Source organism: Protopterus annectens, chromosome 7.part0 (genome assembly GCF_019279795.1).
Source record: "Protopterus annectens isolate FY-2018-M chromosome 7.part0, PAN1.0, whole genome shotgun sequence".
NCBI lineage: Eukaryota > Metazoa > Chordata > Ceratodontiformes > Protopteridae > Protopterus > Protopterus annectens.
This window is the reverse complement of record NC_056739.1, coordinates 844,458,174-844,482,927: the sequence shown is the minus strand read 5'-3', so window position 1 is coordinate 844,482,927 and position 24,754 is coordinate 844,458,174. Positions and strand designations below refer to the sequence as shown.

General features: G+C 41.3%; 1 protein-coding gene across 13 annotated transcripts in view; it reads left to right on the top strand.

Moving 5' to 3' along the window:
- Nucleotides 1–24,754, top strand: part of LOC122806731 (plasma membrane calcium-transporting ATPase 2) — a 2,851,771-nt gene that overhangs the window by 2,737,173 nt on the left and 89,844 nt on the right. For all 13 annotated transcript variants that reach the window (XM_044077397.1, XM_044077394.1, XM_044077391.1 and 10 more), the window contains one exon: nucleotides 175–386. In XM_044077397.1, coding sequence (XP_043933332.1) covers nucleotides 175–386 — 212 coding nt within the window. The remainder of the gene's footprint in view (nucleotides 1–174; nucleotides 387–24,754) is intronic.

The following is a 24,754-nucleotide window of genomic DNA, read 5'->3' as shown; positions in this document are numbered from 1 at the left end:
TTTTTGCAAAGGTTATTAGTTAAAAGGAACAGAGGTGCATCATTTTTTATTCTTATTTGCAGTGTCAGTAGTATGTTACTTATATCTTCAGTAGTATGTGTTTAGAAGAAAGGACGTTTTGGTTTTATTTTAATCTGCACAGCAATTAGAATATGTTCCCCTTGTTATCTACAGGTGAAAAGCTGTTCTTCATCGACAGCGGTCGTAATGCACCCCTTCACGCCCCTCCGTCTGAGCACTACACCATTATCTTCAATACATTTGTGTTGATGCAGCTATTTAATGAGATCAATGCAAGAAAGATCCACGGAGAGAGGAATGTCTTTGAAGGCATCTACAGGAATCCTATATTCTGTAGCATTGTACTGGGTACTTTGGCAATCCAGGTAACAGCAACTTTAAGAATGTATTAATAGAAAATAAGCATTTGGAGTCAAATTATTCACATTTTGCTGTCTTTTTCAGAAAGTTGTATTTTTTTGTTGAAAGAAAACTGACTGGGAGGCAGTGTACTGTTTTCATGAAAGTGTGGTCTTTTCATTTGGATTCTGCTTTTGGATACAGTAGTCAGGATGTCTACGTAACACTGTGAACAGAGCTCTGAAACTCGCAACATTATCCGTTAAGATTTCCTAACTTTGGTTTTGCGATACTATAGCCCTTATTTTATTGCCTGTTTAGAAGAGATGCACTGCAAGCCAGATTAAAGAAGAAGTTTGGGATTCACAAAATATTTATCCATCACTTAGTACTGGCTGCAGTATGTCATCTACATCTGCCATGATGTGCCTTTCCACGTACTACCTCCTGCCTGCATGATGAATAAATTATCATTTGATTGGTGGCAATTTGGAGTCCTCTCCAATGCATTCCATGTGACCCCAGTGATCAGAACAAATAAAAGGGATGCATATTTGCAGTGGTGCCACAAGCAATGCACACCCCTCACCATGGAATGTGTTTACTACTTATATACCTGGCCTTCATCCTAATTATCTACAATCCTCAATGTATAGGGTTACTCTTTCCATTTTCCAGAATGTTTGAAATAAAGCACACTGTCCTATAGGAGTGTCTCCCCAGCGCCAGTCTTATCACAATGCATGAGTATACTCCAATGTTATGTATACCAGTATTATCACAATGCATGAGTATACTCCAATGTTATGTGCACCCCTACTGCTTCCTGGGTTACTAAAAAGAAAGCTTCTTTTCCAGTTTCATTCTCATTTCACCTGTCCATTTACTACAATTAGAGTTTGTAGTTGAGTTTTACTCCCTTCTTACTTCATGTATAATTGCAATGTGACCGCATTACACAATGTTGCTTGCCTCTCACTTCCTGCATTACTACATTAAATGATCATTATTCAGTGCCACACCCTTCCCACTTCCTGTATTACTACACTGAATGGCCGTTGTCCAGTGTCACACCTCCTCACTTCCTGTATTACTACAGTGAATGATTATTGTCCAGTTTCACACCCCTCCCATTCCCTATATTACTTCAGTGAATGTTTTTTGTCCAGTGTCATGCCCTCCCACTTCCTATATTATTACAGTGAATATTCAATGTCTAATGACACTTGCTCCCACCTTCTATATTAATAAAATGGACACTCACTGCATGTGCTGGTCACTTCCCACTTTTCCTGTTACAACATTGTTTGTGCTTTGTCCATTGTTATGCTTCTCTCACATCCTGTATTGCTACAACGAATGCTTGATGTTCCTGATGCTGTCCTCTGCCTCCGTTATCACTACAATAAATGACTTTTTGAAGGGAACCCCTCCCTTTCTATAATGTCAAATTAGACACTCTTTGCCCAAGTGCACCCTCATCAAGTCCCACTGTTCGTGTGAGTTCTATTTGTGACACATGGCATCACTGTATTACATCATGCTGACAGCATTCAACACCATTTCTTAAGTCTGTAACTAATGCAGATCATTATTTGTGTTTTAATTAAGTAATTAATTATATGTTTACTGGGTGGTGCATTGATCCACATGGATCTAGTTCAGGCTTTGCTAGGGTGTGATAATGCAAGTAATGAGATAATGTAAAGATTGCAATACAAGTTGTGAGAGATTACACTAAAAGGACACAAAGATAAAGACATATGCAGTATAGCATGCAGTTCCAACAACACTGCAATTTATAACTGAACACTGATGCAGTGTAGGCCAGACTTAAAGAACATTTTATTAGCTATAAGATACTTACACCAGCTATATATTCATTGAGCACTAGGTAGCCTATCCTCCATGGGAAGAGTGAGTTTTGGCCCAGAAATTGTAGTTTATTTGGCCGTTTGGGCAGTTTTCCAACTCTTTCAACTTGCTGGCTTAAACACCTTCGTTTGTACTTGTTCCCCGCTTTTCTTGTAACTAGTTTAGTACAGGTACAGATTTGCTGTATCCACGACTCTTTGTAAGCTTCTGAGCCCCCCAAACCTTTCTGTGTTGGAGGGAAGCCTTCCAGCTTATCAGTGGGAGTGGTAAGCATTAGATAGCCTATCTACCACAAGAGGAGTGGTTCCTGGCCCAGAAATTGTAGCTATTGGCCGTTTGGGCAGTTTTTTTTTCCATCTCTTTCAACGTTCTGATTTAAAAGCTGCACTTGCGCTTGTTTCCGACCTTTCCTGTAACTAGCCTAGTCCAGAAACAGAGTTGCTGTATCCAGGACTGTTGGTAAGCTTCTGAGCCCCGCAAGCCTTTCTGTGTTGGAAGAAAGCCTTCTAGCTTATCAATGGGAGTGGTAAGCACTAGGTAGCCTGTATACCATGAGAGGAGAGGTTCTTGGCCCAGAAATTGTAATTTATTGACCATTTGGACAGTTTGCCCATCTCTTTCAACTTTCTGGTTTAAAAGACCACATCTGCGCTTGTTTCCCATCTTTACTGTAACTAACCATCTGGGTTGCACTAGAAAGCCTTAAACTGATACAAGCCTTCTAGCTTAGAAGAGAGACTTTGGAGTAATTAAGTATCAGCTTTCTGTATTTTCTTGCTGTACTTAACTGTTTTCCACCTGAACGCAGATTTTCCAGCATTTATTGTGATTTAAAAGCTTGTTTTTTTCACATATTGTACTTATTTGACTGCCTGCACTTTTAAAAGTTGTTTTTTGTTTAAATAATTTGTTTAATTGTAGGCTGCACACTAAAGTGCGATAGCCTTTTCTGATTGTTTGCAGTCATTTAAAGCTATGTTAAGTGTATTTTTTACTGTTTTTGACTTATCTTTAAAAAAAAAACAAAAAGAACCCCCCCCAAAAATTCCTTGTTTCCCACCTTTCTAAGCTAGTATAGTCCATTTTTCAGGCTAGTGCTGAATTCAGGGCTGTGATACTAGTTTCTGAGTTGCCCATACCTTACTTGGATAGAAGGAATTTTCTCTGTTCACCTGTGAGAGAGGGGAGCTTTGAGCAACTTATCTGTCCCTGGAGGAGTGGTTCCAGCCCAGAAGTTAGTAGTTTATTGGCCGTTTTGGGCTAATTTGTATCTCTTTCATTTCCCTACTATAAAAACCATGTTTGCATGGTTTTGCACACTGGGCAGTGCCGGTTAGCTACGGTTAAATTATTCCCGGCTCTACTAAGTCTTCTCTTCAGTTTTTCCCTTGAAACTAGTCTAACTCTCAACCTAAGCCCTCAAAAGGCATCTTACAGCCCAGCACTTGCTCAGACCTAATAGCAAGCACTAATATACCCTGACGCCGATTGCCCAGCAGGGCAAGGCTCTTTATTTACCCCTCACCAACAAAGCGACTAAGCAGCTCACTCTGCTATTCAGGCCTGACCAAAGGGCAACTTCAAGTGCACTCTCCAGTCCAGCTGGTGAATCTGGGTATCCTGAGGCAATGTTACAACTGCCTCATGTACACAGACAACCCTCTCCTTCTACCGCAAAACACTAACATATGCAAGAGATGCAATTATACAGCCAAACTGGAAGCTAAGCTGTCTCCACCCAAGACTGGAACAGACAGTCAAGAGGAGAAGGTTAACACTTGCACCACACCTCCAGTCACACACAGACCTACTAAAACAGCACTGGCAAAAAATACACATAAATACCCAAACTCATGCTCAGAGGCTCTAAATAAAAACCTGCAAAAGCATCAGAGACCTCCAAAGCAGACACCCAAACATCTTGCACTTCCCGTCACAAGCTAGACAACACATAAAACACAAAATCAGTGTGCCACACAATCACAGCCCTTAAGGCGAAATAACATACCTAACACACTAGTAATAGGTGACTCTATAGTCAGGCACACTGACGTCCCACTCACCAGGCTCTACAAGCAGAAGGTTACTGTTAGCTGCCTGTCGGGAGCCAGAATCCACCACATAACACAAGTACTCAGGTCACTCCAGAACAAGTACAAATATGACTCTGTCATTGTTCATGCTGGTGTGAATGACCTGAGACATACCTCCCTGGACTACATGAAAAGAGACAAGGAAGTGCTCTCTGATCATGCAGCCCAGGCTGGTATGACCCTGACCCTGAGTAGCATCCTGCCCTCACCAAAAATGATACCTCAGTATAAAGAAAAAAATGATCAATTTCAACAATTGGCTAAGCTTCTGGTGTCAATCAAAGGGGATCCCGTGTCTGTTAGCCTGGGATGACATGTTCGACAAGCCGTGTTGCTTCGCAAGAGATGGCTTGCACCTGTCACCCCTAGGCTTTTGAATACTGGCCCAGACTCTTGCTGCCCCCACAGTGCCTTTTTTTAGGCAAGGCTTAAAAGTCAAACCCACCTCTGTAAACAGCACAATTAACAAAAAACTGAGGGTTATGCTACTCAAGGCCAGGAGTTTAAATCTCAAAATGCACGCGCTCAAAGCATTCCTCAGTATGGAGAACGTTGACATTTGTGCAGTAACTGAAACCTGGTTCATGGCTCCAGAGAGCAACCCAGCACTACTGGGCTACAACTCATACCACACATTTTGGCCACAGAACACGGACCGAAACACAAAAGGTGGGGGTGTATCCATATTCATCAAGGGTACCTACACCTCCTGGTTAGTGGCACAGCATTATACCTCTGAGATCATCCATGTGCAACTAACATCGGGCAAATCTGCAATGCAAATTGTGGCCTGCTACAGATCACCCTCCATGACCCAGGACCAACACTTCACCTTTCTGGAGAAACTGGAAAACATGAAGATCCTACCTAACACCCTGATATCGGGTGATTTCAATTACCCTACCATTCACTGGGAAAACTACTCGAGTATAAATTCCCAGGCTCAGCGCTTCCTGGAATTCATCAACTCAAATGCCCTGGATCAGCTGGTAAACTCCCCTACCAGAGGTGAAAACATATTGGACCTGGTCATCACCAACATGGGCAACAGGTGTTCCACACTGGAGGGCAACCCGTTACTGGTTAGATCAGACCATAAACTAATCACTCTGGATGTCTGCACCCCAACACCATCCCCACCTAAGGAAACCACAGTAAAAAACCTTTCTAAAGCAAACTCCACCTTACTTAAGACAGAGGTGGTATGTTTTACAGCCCCCACGCTATAGGATAATGCTGCCCAAGATGCAGAAACCTTTACAAATGCACTCTATGAGCACCTACAAAGATGCATGGATCATGCCATCTCTAGCAAAACCAAGACTCACTCCTCTAAGAGAAAGAAACCAGTTTTGTGGACCCCTACAATAAACAGGCTATACAGTAGAAGGAGGAAACTAGTTCAGAAAAAAAGCAAATCCCAAGAAGGAAAGACATCCCTGATCAGTATCAGTAAGAAACTAAGGTCCCTCATAAAATCCTCCAAGGCTAACTTTGAAGGAAAAATAGCCAAGGATTCAAAAGATAACCACAAAGCCTTCTTTAGCTATGCTAAGAATCTAAGTGGCAACTCGCAGATATGCACTGAACTAGTGCAAAATAGCACAAAATATACTGAACCTACTGATATTGCCAACATCCTGGCAGATAGATTCAGTGCAAACTTCACCCCCCTCTCACCTCCAAAAGGGCCCACAACAATACCAGAAAAGTGTAGTGTCCCAAAAAGCACAGACACACAGGTGAAAACAGCCCTTTCAAAAACACAGCATCAATGGGACCAGATGGTGTCCCAGGCTGCATCTTGCACGAGCTACAGAATGAACTAACCCCCCACCTAAACACGCGGTTCAACCTCAGCCTCTCCACAGGCTACATGCCCATAGAATGGCGCACAGCAACGGTTATTCCTGCCCACAAAGGAGGGTCCACAACTGACCCTGGTAACTATCGCCCCACAAGCCTGACTAGCCTGGTCTGCAAGGCTTTGGAGCGCATCATCATGGAACTTATTAACAAAGACATTGGGAACCTCCAAACACTTGATCTGACCCAGTTCGGCTTTGTTAAGGGCAGATCATGCCTACTAAACCTGGTTGACTTCTTCGAGACAGTTACCAAGGCCATAGATGAGGGAAAGGTGTTTCACACAGCCTGTCTTGACCTCGCCAAGGCTTTCAACACCATTCCCCACTTGGGTATTACAGAAAATCTCACCAGCCTGAACATAAACCCCTTTGTCACGAGATGGGCTGCCAACTGGCTTACAGACAGAACTCACACGATATGAATAGCGGGATCCAGGTCCGACTCTAAACCAGTCACAAGTGGTGTCCCACAAGGCTCGGTCTTGGGAGCCCTACTGTTCGGCATATACTTCTCAGAAGTACAGGCAAACACAGGAGGACTATGGCTAACCAAGTTCACCGATGACTGCAAACTGGGAGCCATAATTGACTCTCTGGCTGACACGGACATCCTCCAAAAGGGCCTTACTGAGATGGACACCTGGTGTCAAAGTCATGGCCTCAAGCTAAATGCCAAAAAATGCATAGTCATCCCATTTGGGAAAAACAAAACACCCACGAATTACCACATAGGTGGCAGCCCCCTTAATACAGAAGAGGTAATAAGAGATCTGGGGACCCAGGTAGATAGTAATCTCTCCTTTGACAATCATATTGCCAAAGTAGTTAGGAAATCCTTCTATGTGGCCCATCTAATTACTAAAGGGTTTGCATCTAGAAATAAAGAGGTTATAGTGACCCTCTACTTATCACTCATTAGACCCATCATAGAGTACAATGCCCCATTTGGAATGTACCTCACAAGACACTTCCAACAGCTGGAAAGACCACAAAAGCACCTCACCAAGAGGATTACTGGCCTCAAACATATGTCCTATGCAGCCCGACTGAAAAAACTCTGGCTGTACTCAGTGGCATATCGCTTACTCAGAGGTGATCTCTGCCTGGCTTACAAAGCCATGTCCAACTCAGAATTGATGGATATGCTCCACCTAAAGAAATCCAAGTCACTGCGAGCCATGTGCTCTAGTGAGCTAAGCCTCACCACAACAATAAATAGAACATGCTGTAGGGATATATTCCTGTCACAGAGACTCTCCATGCTTTGGAACAAAATTCCAAATGACATCAGGCAGAGCCCCTTGCTAACACTCTTCAAGTGAAACCTTGACAAGTGGATGGGTAACAGAATATACACCCCTGGGATCACTTCATTGGCTCTGCTTGACAGAGGATCAGTTAATTAATCAATGGGGCGGCGAAAGCCAACACACTCTGGCTCGGCCTACAAATGCCCTCAGGCAGATAGCCTAGTGACTACCTATGAAGCTATGAGTAGATTATGTGCTTGGTTTTATGTCTGCTAGGGGGTGCAGAATGATGTTAGGGGAAAAGGGGCATGGGATAATGGTTGTATGTATGGGGTGGGAAACAGAATTGGGTGTTCTAACATAGTAATCTGTCTGCGAGATGTTTGTGGATAAATAGTGTGGGTCCTAGAACTGAGAAACTGGTTGTTGCATTTATTTGTTTATAGTGATTGTATGAAAAGAAGGTGCAGATTTGGGTTATAATATAAGGTTTTATACCCTTTCTGTTGTGATAAATCTCCTAATGAGGACAAATCAGGAGTTTTAATTCAGTAATTTAAATAACCAAAAAATCAGATCAGCTGTTTGCTGGACTGGAAACTAGCTTTCTTTTTTGAGCCGAGAACAATGGTCTTCTGTTCTTACAAGTAAAGTGATGAAGCAGCACTTCTTCCTGGGGGTTGCTTAAAGTGAAGAGAGGTTTTTTTTAAGACACCGGCTATTGATGGGAGACTGTATTTGTATATAAACCATAATGATTCCTTTCCCAGGGGCCTTTCTACCACCTAAGGTTAGGAAGGATTCCTCCTTGCTCAGAAGAAGGCTTGTTGGATTTTTGCTTGCATTAATTGATATGGAGTTGGAAGCTTAAAGTTGTGCGAATTCAGAGGGCAAGGTATATAAAAGAAGAGGTGATTTTTAGTGGTTGCTGATTGTGTTCAAGGATGGACTAGTCAGAGTGTACTGACCATAGTTTTTGGCTGGTTGTAAAAGGTCATGCCATGGGTTTTGGTCGGATTTACTGTTATCTATTTGGCATGTAATCCATAGGTGGTGGCAGCAGATCTTGTTGTACTTGTCTGATGTTTAGTGCGAAGGATCAGACATACAGATAACTATGTCATATGCACAGAGTGTTGTTTTGATTGTGAAGATGACCATTGGTAGATTATTTATTTAAGCAGAAAGCAAAGGGAAGAGTACTGAGCATCGGGGAACTTCTTTTTGAAGAGGTACATTGGAAAGGGGTGGTGGGGCATGTTTTGGCTTTGGATATTCAATTTGATGAGAATGTTTTTAAAGAATTGGCAGGCTTTACTGCTACTTCCATGTGCTAGAAAAGTTATTTGGAGAAGGATGTGGTCAACTGCGTCAAAGTCTTTCATAAGATAATTGAGAATTTTTCCTGATGGTTGTCCTTTGTCCACTGAAATTAGAATATTATTAGATAGAATCAGGAGGGTTTTTGTGGAGCCCAAATTAATGTGCAGCCTGAGTACAACTGAGTTACCACTGAGCTATACATCTGGCATAAGCTGATGACATAAGAATGCTTTGCAGGAGGGTGTGGGCGTCAAGTATTCAACGTTCTAACGAAGTATCCAAAGACCCACCTGCCCTTTTCCACCTCCCCAATCCCTAACCACTACTGAATCACCTTTTAGAGAGAAGCTCCTGAGGTAATGGGGCTATATAACTGATGTGCATGGCATGATAATATCCTGTTCAGTTGACAACAGTCCTATAAGACTCCTTACCTTCCTGAATCATGCACTCATTCACATTCTGCTATACTATAAATGCTGATAGCACAGATCCGTGAAATTATTTTCCTCACATACTGATATGTATTACTGATGCAAGAGTGATATGTAAAATGATGTTAGGATATTGTCATTAGTAAGGCACTGTGAAAACTGGAATAAAAGACTTAACCATTTGGAACCATGCCTTTTTTATGACTCACATCTTGCATAATGAGGACTGTCATTCAAAGTGTGCATGGCTAAAAACTATCTGTAGTACTGAAATGTTAGGCAAAGCCATGGATAGTTTTACCCTGCTAATGTTGGTGCCTTGTTGATTTGTGTTTTTGCAATATCAAGCATGCATATGTTAATGATCATTTAGGGGTAATTAATGGGGATTTGTACTAATCCTGTTCCAGGTTCTCATTTGCATAATACACATTTGCATAAAAGAGTATATGCAGCAAGAAGGTATCCTTTACCAAGTTCTGCTTTGTGTGCTTCGAGACCCCTACCTGCCTAGCCCACTCACCAGGCTCTCTGCCATCTTAACCTCATGCATTTGTAAGCCTTCCACAGAAAAATAGCATAACAGCTCCTGTGCACTCACTGCTTCATTCATGAAATAGAGTATCTTATATCACTGCTGACTCTTTTCTCTTATAACATTCAGTTCAGTTATGATACAGTCTGCTTTCTGTTCATAATCATCATCAGATTACCAGCCTCACTATTCAAAATTTCCCTCCTCGTTTTTAGACTGTAGAGCGTCCAGTCTGATCTCATTTTCCAGTTAGCTATCCTTTTCAACAGCTCCCCTCTCAGTATCTCTCTGCCATTTTTATGTCAGTTATGAAATACACTTGGTATGGGTCTCTCTGGTATCCACTGCAATGTTAGGATAATTTCCTTTTCTCTTTCATTTAAATCACCAAATTATAATCCCTACTAGTCTGCTGGTTTGGACATCAGTGTCATGTGTTGGCTTAAATGCTTTATTTTCGGGTACAAGCCCCCCACAGTAATTTCCTTTTGTACTTCCCTTAACTACAGCTTCCTTTCACCATTCCAGTTTTGGATTCAATCTCTAAAAGAAAAGCTTCTTCTCTCTTTTGTGCTGAACTACAGCTTTTATCCTATGACTGTCTACTGAAGCTTTCCTGATATAACACTGTGCACCCAGCACTGTCCACCACTCTTCCAGTTTTGGATTAACCAATATTTATTTATTTATTTATTTTTTATTTAACATTTGTTGACCGTGAATGTCTGACTAGGTTCCACAGAGCCTGTTTTCAGTGGAGGCCTGGGGAGAAACACTCCGGATGCATGTCTTTGGAATGTGGGAGGAAACCGGATTACCCGGAGGAAACCCACGCGAACACAGGGAGAACATGCAAACTCCACACAGAAGGCACCCCAGCCGAGAATCGAACCGGAGAACCTCTTGCTGTGAGATGACAACGTTAACCGCTCCACCACTGTGCCGCCCAAATATGTGGAATATTTCCCCAGTGGACATAATGTCTAACAATAAATCCTGCTACCACATTGATTAGAGACTTAGGTGAATATAAATGTCTGTCTAAGCCAGTTGTATCTTTGTGTGTGTGTGTGTGTGTGTGTGTGTGTGTGTGTGTGTGTGTGTGTGTGTGTGTGTGTGTGTGTGTGTGTGTGTGTGTGCGCGCATTAGTAACATTGCAGTACACCTCCACTCTTCTCTTATGTACCCACCTCCAGTTTCTTCACCAGTGTCTTGTGCACCAATGCACTGATTGCCTGACTGAAGTCCAAATAAAAGCTATTCAACAACTGGCCTTGTCCAGGTCAGCTGTCACATAGTTAAGGTGCTAGGACCACATGACAAAAGTATCATATTCTGCAAATGCAAGCTTATTTGTTGCTCTCTGCAAATATCTGTCTGTTAGAAAGTTTACCATCCAGTCCTACAATAGTGTTTCTTTTAGCTTGCATGAAGGTGACTGCTTTATACAAAAGAAATGTGATATCGGTTTTAAATTTGCATATAACCTGCTCTGAATGCAGAAATTCCTTAAAGTACAGATAACTTTCCAACACATTGGTCTTATTCTTCATTTCTTTCAGTATCCATGGTTGAATTGTGCTCAGCTCTAGTGCCCTAATAACTAACATTTATTTATTTACTTACTTATTTGAAATTTGGTAACCAGATAAGTGGACTGGTTCAGTCACCTTTCAGCCACGACCTGGGATCTAGAGGAGCAAAGTACATAATACAATAAAAAATAATCAATAGCAAAAGTGAAAAAACATCATACAGTAACAGAAATGCAAAAGGTGAAGCAAGTAACAACAATATTCACAATATTTCAAGTGATGAGTACACATGTACAATATTTACAGAATTTACAACATGGAGATCTCTTGGTAGACTGGTACATATATGTAGTACTTCTAAATATACCAGTTACAGTAAGTCTACAACCCCACAGCAATGCATCCACTGTCACAAAAGCAATTACAACCAGTAGTTTAGCCTTGAATTCATATAATCTTATTTGAGAAGATATTTCTCTGGGTAGTTGATTCCAGATTGCTAACCCAAGCATAGTGAAGGCCCTTAATGGTAGTGCCAAAACATGGTTTCATTAAAATAATGCCTTCATCCTGACCCCTTCTCAATGAGTATGATGATTTACTGGGGGGAGGGCAATGATCCAGCATAATAAGTTTAAATAACCAAGAGCTGTATAGCATAGTAGTTAGTAACTGGTAACCAATGAAGTCCCTTTAACAGATCACAGTGGTGTGTATGCTTGTCAGCTAAGCTAGAAGTACAAAACAACAGATTTTATTTTCCAATACCTGTACATTCTGCATATCGCTGCTAGAGTGAAGTGTTAATAAAGCTAGGTCACATTCAGTGTTTGCTGTTAGGGATATTAGGTGTGAAATTGTGTAGCAAAGTTTCAGCTGTGAAAGTGTCTTGTTGTCTGTATGCATTGAGAACATTAAGGCAGGGTACAGGAAGGCTCCTAGATATTTTTTTTTGCTGTGTAACATTAGGTATTGGATTATTTGAGTTATCCCTTACCAGCATCATGGCCTTTTTTGAGGAGTAGAAAATAGCATAGAGCTAGAATTTGGAGATTAATTATTAATCTGTTGTTAGCTAGCCAGTTACAGAGATTAGTGAAATTGCCCTGTGATGTGTGTTGAAACCCATAAAGGTTTTATTTGCTGATACCTTATGACCTACCCCATATCAACATGATCATGTAAGGCATTTACAAATACTGGGAACAGTAAGGGGCCAAGAACTGATCCCTGGGGTACACCAAAGAGTGTACCTACAACAAACAGGATATAGTTGTTATTGTATACCTGGAAAAGTCTGATTTCCAGATAACTTTTAAACCACTGGATAGTATTTATTCTGAAACTGAGTTGTGTAGTTTGTTGAGCAGAAGGGTATGGTTTGCAGTTTCAAATCTTTTTAAGTCTAGAGAAAGACTGTCAGTAAGCAGAGCATTGTTCATGCTACAGTAGATTGACTTGGTAACAGCATAAGGTACTGTCATAGGGTTGAAGTCTTGTGTTAACCATGCTGTCTGTCACAGAGGAGGCCTTAGCTAGTTATAAGGTCAATTATCTGCTTGTATAAGAGTTCTTAAGTATTTCAGTCAGTGTAAACAGGTTAGAAATTGGCCTATAGACTTTGCCATCGTTTGTAGTAGATATAATTGCAGTAGACTGTCCAGCCCTTGTGATTTCCCTCTCTATCTGTTGTCCTTGCCATATCCCACATCTACAGACACATAAATGCACATACCAATGTCTATGCATGCTTATGTGCTTACAAACACATACATACGTGTGCACACATACACACACATGTCCCAAGCATGCACCACCCAAGACTTACTGCCATGATCACTGATCAGGAGTAATTGTTTAGGAGCTCTAGTTTGAACTTGCCACTTGTAAATAATTATTTATTTTGTCCTTAGGAGGAACATTTTCAAGATATACTTCCTTGCCATTCAGATGTACGTTGAAAAGCAGCTACTTCATATCTTGACCCCTCAATCAGCTTAATTTCTTTAGAAGATTCTTTTTTTACATTTGGCGTGTGTTGCTCTTAGAAATATGGTTATAAGCAGAAAAATATCAGAGCTCCATTCCATGATATGTAGTAGTCAGGAGTCTTACTATTTATCTTCAGTACCTAAAAGCTTACATCACTTCTGCCCAGTCTCAAGAATGCATACATTACAACTTGAGTATACCCATACTAGCTTATGCTGGAACTGTGCAACTCATGAGCAGCTGTGTGGCACTCTGGGTAGCATTGTCATCTCACAGCAAGAGGCTCTCTGCTTCGATTCTCGGCTGGGGTGCCTTCTTTGTGGAGTCTGCATGACCTCCCTGTATTTGTGTCAGTTTCCTGTGAGTGCCCCAGTTTCCTCCCACATTCCAAATACATGGAGTAGGTGGATTAGACTCTCTGAATTGGCCCTAGGTGTGTGTGTGTGTGTGTGTGTGTGTGTGTGTGTGTGTGTGTGTGTGTGTGTGTGTGTGTGTGTGTTGTAGAAAAACTACTGTAGCAGGGCTAGCTATCCAGTGGTGTAAACTTTGCTTCTAGGTGATTGTCACTGTTGAAATGACACCCTGGCCTCATGTGTAAAAATGGGAAAAAGTTGTGGATGGATGAAATTTTATTTTCACTCTGAGGTTGCTGCTCCTAAGACATAGAATAATAACTGATGGGCAGTGTGACACCTCTCTCATGTTTTTTCTGTGAAGCACTAACCTTGACCCACCCAAAATGTATAAATAGGTAAGTATAGGACTCTTACTGTATGCAGAAGTAGAAAAACAAAAGTCAGAGGAGATGCTCAACTGAACCATATGTGCTGAAGCACATTTCAACTGAATTTTGAGAGACCAAGTGAACAAAAGCCATATGTACGTGGTATTTAGCATGTGTTCTTCTTACTCATGAATGGTATAAAAAGTGAAAAATACAGCAGCCTAAAGTTACATTTCGGTATCCAGCTGCTCTCCCCTGACTGGTGTGTAAGTACTGAGGGAGAGGTATTGATGCACTTCTTGGATAATGTAGGCTTTCCCAGCTCATGGTAAAATTGGTCTTTTATGAGCTGGAAATGGGGGGATACTTTAGGGTATATGATATTCAGAATCAAAATATTCCGTAGTCTAGTACACTTAACACAAACAGCTCGGCTAAACAAGGTTAAGCTGAAAGAACAGACAAAAACTGGAACCAGAAACTGGTTTTAATGTAGGAAATAAGCTGGGACTCTGTAGAAAAAAGGCCAGATATATAAATATTTTTGTGCATGTCTTATTACACCTTCCTACTAAAAACATAATGCTGGAACAAATGTAAACTTCAGACTCATTATATGCTTATTGTTTTGAATAAATATGAAAAAGTACTAACAAAGTAGGAGAGATATCAAAGTCACTCAAGTCTTTGGGAAGAAATTTAGACTGATACGTGTATATTTTTTTAGGTTACTGTATCATACCCTGATGTTATGGAACCTTTAGAGCTTTTCTGCAAAGTATAATAAGCTAGAATTTTTACTTTGTCAAGTGGAGTGTATCTTTACTGTAATAATACAGGGACATCAAAATGTCCAGCTATAATGCAAACTAGAATCCACAGTAGGACTAGAAATAAAAGCAATCTGTTTTTGAAGGTGCCAGACAAGTAAACAGTCAATGAGTTTAGTGTAAAAACAAGTAGCAGAGACAGGCAGGCACTGAATAACTCAAATAACTTTGGTAAGTTAAAAATAGTTAGCTTCTGAACAAATACATGGTTTCAACAGACATTAAAAGGGCATCCATCCAAGTCATTCAAATAAATAAATCTGAACTTAAGCAGATATTACATCAGAGCCAAATACACCAGTAAAAGAGGCATTTCATGAAGTTAATTAACTTTTTACAAACTTTCTCAATGCAGGCTTTACAATAATGTTATAATTTATTCCAAACTCTTGTTCGCATTTAAGTGGGAGTGCCACTTTGTTTCTTGCAATGGTAATATATTTTCATATTTCCTTAAATCGGTGTGCTTATACATTTCCCAAGCTGATTCCATCTAGCACATAGAAGTAACATAAACATTAAGTCCTATCAATTTACTTTCTTAAAACTTAAAACAGTGTAGGAAGAAAATTTTATTTCTTCACAAGAAGTCAACAAGGAAATGACAGAACAATCTGCAAAGTGCCCTGCATTAGAGCAAGCATAAAGTGGTCCCCTATATGCCATCTTCCCTGCTGGCATCTTTAAAAATAAATCAAACAACACAAAACAACACTCCAAATGGCTATTTCCTCTTCATTTATTTCATATCAGCTTGTGGAAAGACATCAACACCAACTTGTTTTCACTGTAAATAGCTTTTTAAGGCTTAATTTAGCATTCAAATGAATGTAGTATATATACATGCTTAAAGATTGACATCATAATTAGCAAATTATATTGAGTGGTTCCCCTTTAAATAACTTGTTCCAGGCTATATTATGCCATCAGAAAGTTTTCATTTGCCATCAACTTCACAGAAGTACTGTGTACTACAGTCATTGTAAACAATCATTTTAAATAATTTGACTTTTTTCAGGTAACTACCTGAAGGAACTTCTTTGTATAAATACACACAGACAAGTGTGTGTTTATCTGTGTGTCCACATTTGTATATATGCTGTGTTCATAGGTTCATAGGTTGGTACTAGGCTGTCAGCCCTAGGGCCTATACAAGTCTAGCCATAACAATTCCCTGGATATTGCTTCCCACAATATTTACTTCCCTGGACCCCTGTCTAGCAAGGCGACTGACGTGACCCCCGGAGTGAATTTCCTATCACCCATCCAATCGTCAAGGTTCCTTCTGAAGAGGGCCAAGGAGGTGCTCTGCTTGACATGTATGGGCAATCTATTCCAGAGTATGGGGAATCTCTGGGTCAGGAATCTATCCCTCCAGCATGTTTTGTTCATTGTGATGACAAGGTTTATATCCCTGGAGCGTGTGGCTCTGAGGGATTGGGATTTCTTTAAGTGGAGCATGTCCAACAGCTCAGGGTTTAACATGGCTTTGTATATTAAGCAGAGATCACCTCTGAATAGACAATATACCACAGAGTGTAGCTGGAGTTTTTTTAGACGGTCAGCATAGGGCATCTGCTTTAGGTCTGTGATTCTTTTAGTGAGGTATTTCTGTAGCCTTTCCAGCTGTTGTAGACATCTTGTGAGGTACATACCAAATGGGGCATTGTACTCTATAATGGGTCTAATGAGGGATGAGTACAGTGGGACAATGACCTCCTTTTTTCTGGATGAAAAGCCCTTAGGGATGAGGTGTGCCACATAGAAGGGTTTCCTGACTGTTGTGGCGATGTGGTTATCAAAGGTGAGACCACTGTCCACCTGTGTCCCCAATTCTCTCATTAAACTTTTGGTGTTTAGTGTACTGCCACCTGTGTGGTAATTCATAGGTACATGGTTTTTCCCAAAGGGGATAACTATACATTTCTTGGCATTAAGCTTGAGCCCATGGCTCTGGCACCAAGCATCTGTTTCTGTAAGGCCTTTTTGTAGAATATCCACATCATCTGGGGATTCAGTAATAGCTCTCAGTTTGCCGTCATCGCGAACTTTGTTAGCCAGAGTCCCTTAATGTTGCCCTGTACTTCAGAGAAGTAGATGCCAAATAAGAGCGGTCCCAGGACTGAACCCTGAGGTACTTCACTTGTCACTTGTCTGGAGCTGGATTTGGCATTGGCTACTTTTACAGTTTGGGTTCTCTCAGTAAGCTAGTTGGCAACCCATCGAGTGATATAGGGATTTATGCCCAGCTTAGTAAGTTTATCTATGATTCCAGAGTGGGGGATGGTGTCGAAGGCATTGGCGAGGTCCAGATAGGCTGTGTGGACTGCCTTACCCTCGTCCACAGCTCTGGAGACTGATTTGAAGATGTCAATCAGGTTCAAGAGACAAGATCGGCCCTTCACACGCCCAAACTGGGTGGGGTCCAGTGTTTGATTGTTGCCAATGTCTTTGTTTATAAGTTCCATGATAGTACGTTCCATGCCCTTGCAGATCAGGCTTGTCAGACTGATGGGATGGTAGTTACCGGGATCCAAGGTAGATCCCCCCTTGTGGAGTGGGATAACTGTAGCTGTGCACCGCTCAGTGGGCACAAAGTCTGATGTGAGGCTATGATTAAACATGATACTTAGGTGAGGTGCCAGTTAATTTTGTAATTCATGTAGACACAGCCCAGGATGTCATCTGGTCCCATGGATGCTGTAGCTTTGGAGAGTGTGGTTTCTACCTGTGTGGCCATGATTACCAGAATTCGGCAATCTTTTGATATTGAGATGGGCCCTTTAGGGGGTGAGAGCGGGGTGAAGTTGGCACTAAATCGATCTGCCAGGATATTGGTAATATCTTTGGGATCAGTATATTTAATGCCATTCTGTTGTAGCTCAGAGCAGATCTGAGCATTGCCATTTAGATTCTTGACATAACTATAGAATGCCTTGTGGTTGTCTTTGGAATCTTTGGCAATTTTATTTTCATAACTAGCTTTTGAGGATTTTATGAGGGATCTAAGGGAGTTTTTTGCATCCTGGGATTTTCCTCTTTTCTGCAACAGTTTCTTCATTCTGTAGTATAGTTTGTTTATGGCAGGGGACCACCAGATTGGCTTCCCTTTTTGGGGGAGAGCGTCTTGGTTCTATTTGGGATGGCACGATTCATGCACGAGTGGATGTGCTCATACACTGCCTTAGTGTAGGATTCAGCAGTCGAACTCTCAGCTCCCATCTGCATGGGTGTCATGAAGTTTGTCACTTCTGACTTGAGTAGCATGAAGTTGACTTTGGAGAAGATTTTTTATGGAGGTTTCTTACTGGGGGGTAGGGGTGCGATGTGGATGTCAAGGGTGATTAGCTTATGGTCAGACCTGAATAATGAGGGGGTGACCACTGGTGTGGAGCATCTATCTCCCATGTTGATAATGACCAGGTCTAGGATATTGGAGCCCCTGGTGGGACAATGGATTAGTTGATCAAGGGCATTGGAATTTATGAATTCCAAGAACCGTTGGAAAAAGGTGTTGGTACCCAAGTAGTTTTCCCAGTTAATGGCAGGGTAGTTGAAATCACCCAGTATTAGGGTGTTTTTTTTGTATCTTAATATTTTCCAGTATGTTTAGAAAGGTGTAGGGAGAATCTTAGGGCATGGTGGGGGATCTGTAGCAAGCTACAGTTTGGATTGCAGTCTTATCTAGTGTTAGCTGCACCTGGAGAATTTCAGATGCATTGTGTTGGGCAACTAGCCTGGAGGTGTGAATATCCTTGGTGAATATGGACACTCCTCCACATTTAGTGTTTTGGTCTTGGTTTGGTGGCCAAAAAGTGTGGTAAGAGTTGTAGCCTGGTATTGCAGGGGTGCTCTCTGGAGTCTTGAACCAGGTCTCAGTTACTGCACAGATATCAATGTTCTCCATTTTTAGGAGTGCCTCGAGAGGGTGCACTTTGAGGTTTAGACTTCTAGCATTGAGTATCATTGCCTTCAGATTTTGCATGCTTGTATCTGTTATGGTGGTGGTTTTGTCCTTTGAACCTTGCCTAAAAAAGGCACTATAGGGGTGGCAAGATCTTTAGCCAGTAACCTGAATCCCAGGGTTGACAGGTGAGGCCATCTCTGGCAAAGCATCGTGGTTTGTTGATCATGTCGTCCCAGGCAGACAGATACTGGATCCCCTTTGAATGACACCAGAAGCTTAGCCAATTGTTGAAGTCCGTCATTTTGTCCTTATACTGTGGTATCATTCTGGGCGAAGGCAGGATGTTACTCAGGGCGAGGGTCATACCTGCCTGGGCCACATGATCCAAGAGCTTTTCCATGTCTCTTTTCATGTAGTCCAGGGAGGTACGTCTCAAGTCATTCACTCCAACATGGACAATGACAGAGTCATATCTGTAGTTGTTGTGGAGTGACTTGAGTGCATGCATTATGTGGCGGATCCTGGCACCCGACAGGCAGCTGACCATAATTTGCTCCTTGTTCAGCCTGGTGAGTGAGATATCAGTGTGCCTGACTATAGAGTCACCTATGACTAAAGTGTTGGGTACATTGTCTTTCCTTAGGGGCTGTTGTTGGGTGGCACACTGGTGTTGTGAGCTATGCGTCACTTTGGTTGTGACTGGTGTTTGTTTGTGTTTCAGCTTTAAAGGTTCTTTTTGCTTGGGCAGGTTAAGGTTAAGGACCTCCGCATATGTGAGTTTAGTGTTGCTTTGTTTGGCTGTTGATGGTGTGGGTTTTGAAGGGCTATGTGTTGCTTGAGGTGTAGTGCAGGTGTTAACCTTCTCCTCTTGACTGTCTAGCACTATCTTGGCTGGAGACAGCTTTGCATCCCATTTGGCTATATAAATGCATCTCTCACAGGAAATGCACACTTAACTGGAAGTAGATGGGGACAAGGTCTACTACAGGTATTACTGTGCTAGTAGCTTACAACACACCTGTTCCCTGCCACCTGCTCAAAAAAGCAAGTGACTGAACTCTAACTGGCCTAATCTCCCACTTGTACATAGTCCTGCCCACACCTGATCCTGTATAGCTGTAAAGCCCTACTCTAACCAAAACTCTAACCCTAAAATTCCCATTCAGTTCTTAACCTAAGTTCTCACTCCATTACCCCAAATCACCACTCCCCCTCCTTAACCCTAAAGTCTTTGCTTGCCCCCTAAGCCTAAAATTCCCTTCCACTTTCTAAATCTAAAACCCCTTCCTACACCTAAATTTAAAACCCACTTCCTTCTCCCTAAACTTAAAACTCCCCTCCCACTGCCTAAACCTAAGACTCTTCTCTTGCTCTCTAAACCTAAACCCACCTTCCCACATCCTAAACCTAAAATTCCCTTCCTGTTCCCTCTCTATGGCTGCTTGTCTGAAATGATATTCAAGTCTGAGCATGAGCAGCAGCCTTCCTGAGTTACAAGACAGTTGAGTTCCCGACTTCAGTACATTATTTATTCACTGCTTCTGACTCAAGTGTCTGTAGTACCCCCCACGGAGATGGATACTTAAACTTAATTTCTTGGAATCGTTTTTAACTCCATAGTCCATAGTCTCATACCAGCCGGACCTCTCAGCTTCTTTGCTCAACAATCAACATCATTGTAATTAATTAAAAAAAGTTAATAGTATAGCAAGTTTTGAACTAACATATATTCTAAAGAATAAAGTATGAAACTGAATGTAATCTTCAGTGATTTACCAGATTGCTTTTATAGAGACAGGACAAAAATATGAAGCAAAATATGAGTTAAATAATGTATATTCTGCAAAATAAGGGATAGATGAAAGCTACGAAACCAGGTTTTGTAAACTTTAGGTATAAGTTTGTTATCTAAAGCCCCTTCTCTTCCTTCTCTCGTAACAGCAAACAATCTGTTTGTCCCAAAGAAAGAAAAAAAGTAGATTCAAGTTTCATGCATCAAAATTTCTATAACTGCATTAGTTTAATGTTTTCACCATACTCTCATTAGATATTCAGTAATTTGTTTCTTTAACGGTTAGTGTTTTCTTACATAATAGGGAACACGTATACATACAGCTAAATATATTACATTTTCCACCTTAAAAATGATGACATTTTTGTCATATGTTACTGATCGTGAATGACTTCATTTGTTTAATGTATTCCCATACAAAGTACAGTATGCAAGAAAAACCTCCCAGTACTAAATTTTTATGTGTTATTTTTTAAACACCTTTGTTAAATCATCACTTAAGACATAGGCACACATCTATTAAAAGAAAAGGAAGCAAAACATATTAACATTTTTCCATTTGCATACACTATACAATACATGCATTTTCTTTCTTTGTAGCAACGGTCATTCTGTCCAACATTACATAAATTGATCAATTTCTGCCCTCCCTTAAACCTCAATCGTCCTCCTCCTGAACATTATTCTGCGTGTATTATTTCATTTATTTCTCTGTATTTTGCTCTTTCCGTCTTTTAAAGATCCCCCTTCTCATTCTTTTATCTCTTTTACAATATTCAGTGCTTCAAATATAGTTCATTCAGATTTCTGTTTTCATTTTCTAGTAATTCATTTTTTGACAGCCAAAAGAATTAAACTTAATATGGCATTACTGTGTCTAGGCAGTTCAGATCCTGCATCCCAGCTCAAAAGAATCACTTCCTTAGTTACAGCCATTTGCTTCTCTAATATTTTCAACATAGTAGTCTGTAGCTATTTTTTTAAAATTTGCTGACTCATTACACTCCCAGATGACATGTTCCCAGTTACCTTTTTCATCCCACATCACACCTCCAACATTTGCTATCTACATGAGAAAAAAATTATTTGAAGTCTGCTTGGGGTATAACAATACCTATGTAAACACTTTCAGGGCAAAAATTCTAATCCTTCTGGACTTGCATTTTTCAGGTTAGCCTTCTGGCCTCCATAAGGGGTAGCTAAGCAGAGCACAATCCCATGTCCACTGTCATAGAAATAAGAGCTTGTTTTCAGTCATTCTTATCCCCCTCTCTACTTATGGGCTGACTGTCCTGTATACATATATCTTCCCATTGTTCTGTTGGAAATTGCTTTTCTATCCTCCCTTCCCAATTTTTTCTAACCTCCTCTGATTGATTCTTATAGTTATTGTGTGATATTTTATATGCTTTGTTAATTATACTTTTTTTAACCACAACTTCTGTTCTAGACTCAGCTAAAAACTGTAACAGAGCAGGTCTTTCACTTAGGACTCCCCTATACCTTTATCTTTGTCTATACTTCAGTATCAATCTCTGTTTGGGAAGGCAATCTCTAACCTGCAGTCCAAACTTCTTTTTGGCCTCATCCCTCTCTATTACCTTTCCCTCTGTAGGTATTTCATCCCAATACCTTGGTTCTTTTGCCAATTTTATGCAATAAATTCCAGCCCACGTTTGCCTATTTTTCTACTCCTACTTGCAGTCGTCCCTTTTACAAATATATCCTTTCTCCATTTCCATGTTGGCTTAGTTTTTTATGCATTGTTGGTATATTATTTTAACGAAACAACATCCCTTTGTTCATTCATATATCTAAACAAAATTTCTCTCCCCCTCCCCAGTTTGTTTCAATTTTTCATTGAAATGTGAAATATGTTTATACTTTGTGATACAGTCACTCATTAATGCGTGTGCTTCAAATAAAGGTGGTTACACACTTTCCTGTATTGTATCTTTGGTCTCCTGTCCTTTCCACTTGCTTCAGCTGTCCTTCTATTAAGTCTGTCATTTCTTTAGAAATGACATGTTCTGCTTTTTATCTGAATCAGCACACTGGTAACCTCTGTCAATAAATCTTGCCTTCATTTACCCTAGACACCTTTTTGACAAATCTTCTACGCAACAGATTTGATTTACTTTAAGAATTTGTGACCTAGATATAATCTGTGTAACATGTTTGGGATGGCCAATTATCTTAAACAACAAAGTACTTCTGTCCATTTTCTTCCTATGCAAGTTAGTAATGAATTCATCTAATTCTGTGTTGCTTATGTCAGGATGACATTTATTAATATAACTAACAAAATCTTCCCATTCTATCTCCTTTTCATATTATTTATATTTCACCTAAAAAACAGCACCATAAATGCAGGTGAATGGGAAAATGGTTTGGCTTCTTGTTATAAATAAACTTCAAGAATCTAAGTGGCAATTCTCAGATCTGCTCGGAGATAGTGCAGAATGGCACAAAATACACTGAACCAACCGATATAGCCAACATCCTGGCAGATGGGTTCAGTGCGAACTTCACCCCCCTCTCACCCCCAAAAGGGCCCATAACTATACCAGAAGAATGTAGTGCCCCTGAAATCACAGACACTCTGGTTAAAACAGCTCTCTCCAAAGCCAAAAACACAGCATCAATGGTTCCGGACAGTGTCCCAGGCTGCGTCCTACACGAGCTCAAAGATTAACTAACCCCTCACTTAAACACACTGTTTAAACTCAGCCTCTCCACAGGTTATGTGCCCACACAGTGGCGCACAGCAACGGTTATTCCACTCCACAAAGGTGGAGCCACAATGGACCCCAGGAACTATCGCCCTATAAGCCTGACTAGCTTGGTCTGCAAAGCTATGGAGCACATCATCATCATGGATCTCATTAACAGAGACATTGGAAACCTCCAAACACTGGACCCTACCCAGTTTGGCTTTGTTAAGGGCAGATCATGCCTCCTAAACCTGGTGGACTTCTTTGAGACAATTACCAAGGGTAAAGACGAGGGAAAGGTGGTCCACACAGCCTACCTAGACCTTGCAAAGGCCTTCAACACCATTCCCCACTCAGGTATTATAGACAAGCTCTCCAGCTTGAACATAAACCCCTACATCACAAGATGGGTTGCCAAATGGCTCACGGACAGAACCCACATGGTAAGAGTTGCGGGAGCTAGGTCTGACTCTAAACCAGTTACAAGTGGCATTCCCCAGGGCTCGGTCCTAGAACCCCTCCTGTTCAGCATATTCTTCTCAGAGGTACAGGCAAGCACAGGAGGACTATGGCTCACCAGGTTCACATATGACTGCAAACTAGGGGCTATAATTGACTCTCTGGCTGACACAGACATCCTCCAAAAGGGTCTCACTGAGACAGATACCTGATGTTAAAACCATGGCCTCAAGCTACATGCCAAAAAGTGCATAGCCTTCCCCATTGGAAAACACAAAGTACCCACAACCTACCATATAGGTGGTAGCCCCCTAAATATGGAAGACGTAATAAGGGATCTGGGGACCCAAGTAGATAGCAACCTCTCCTTTGATAATCACATTGCCAAAGTGGTTAGAAAATCCTTCTATGTGGCCCACCTAATCACAAAAGGGTTTGCATCCAGATCGAAAGAGGTCATTGGGCCCCTCTATGCATCACACATCAGACCCATCATAGAGTACAATGCCCCATTTGGGATGCACCTTACAAGACACCTGCAACAACATGAAAGACCACAAAAGTACCTCACCAAGAGGATCACTGGCCTCAAGCAGATGCCCTATGCAGCTCGACTGAAGAAACTCCAGCTGTACTCGGCTGCATACCGCCTACTCAGAGGTGATCTCTGCCTGACATACAAGGCCATGTCCAACCCAGAATTGATGGACATGCTCCACCTAAAGAAAACCATATCCCCTTGAGCCACATGCTCCAGGGATCTAAACCCCACTACAAACAATAAATAGGACGTGCTGGAGGGACAGATTCCTGTCCCAGAGACTTCCCATGCTCTGGAACAAGATTCCAATCTACATTAGGCAGAGCTCCTTGCTAACCCCCTTCAAGAGAAACCTTGACGAGTGGATGGGAAACAGAAAGTTTACGCCAGGGATCACTTCAATGACTCTGCTGGACAGAGGCACAGGGAACTAATCTAAGGGGGTGGCAAAAGCCAACACATTCCAGCTAGGCTTATGAATTCCTTCAGGCAGATAGCCTAGTACCTACCTATGAACCTATG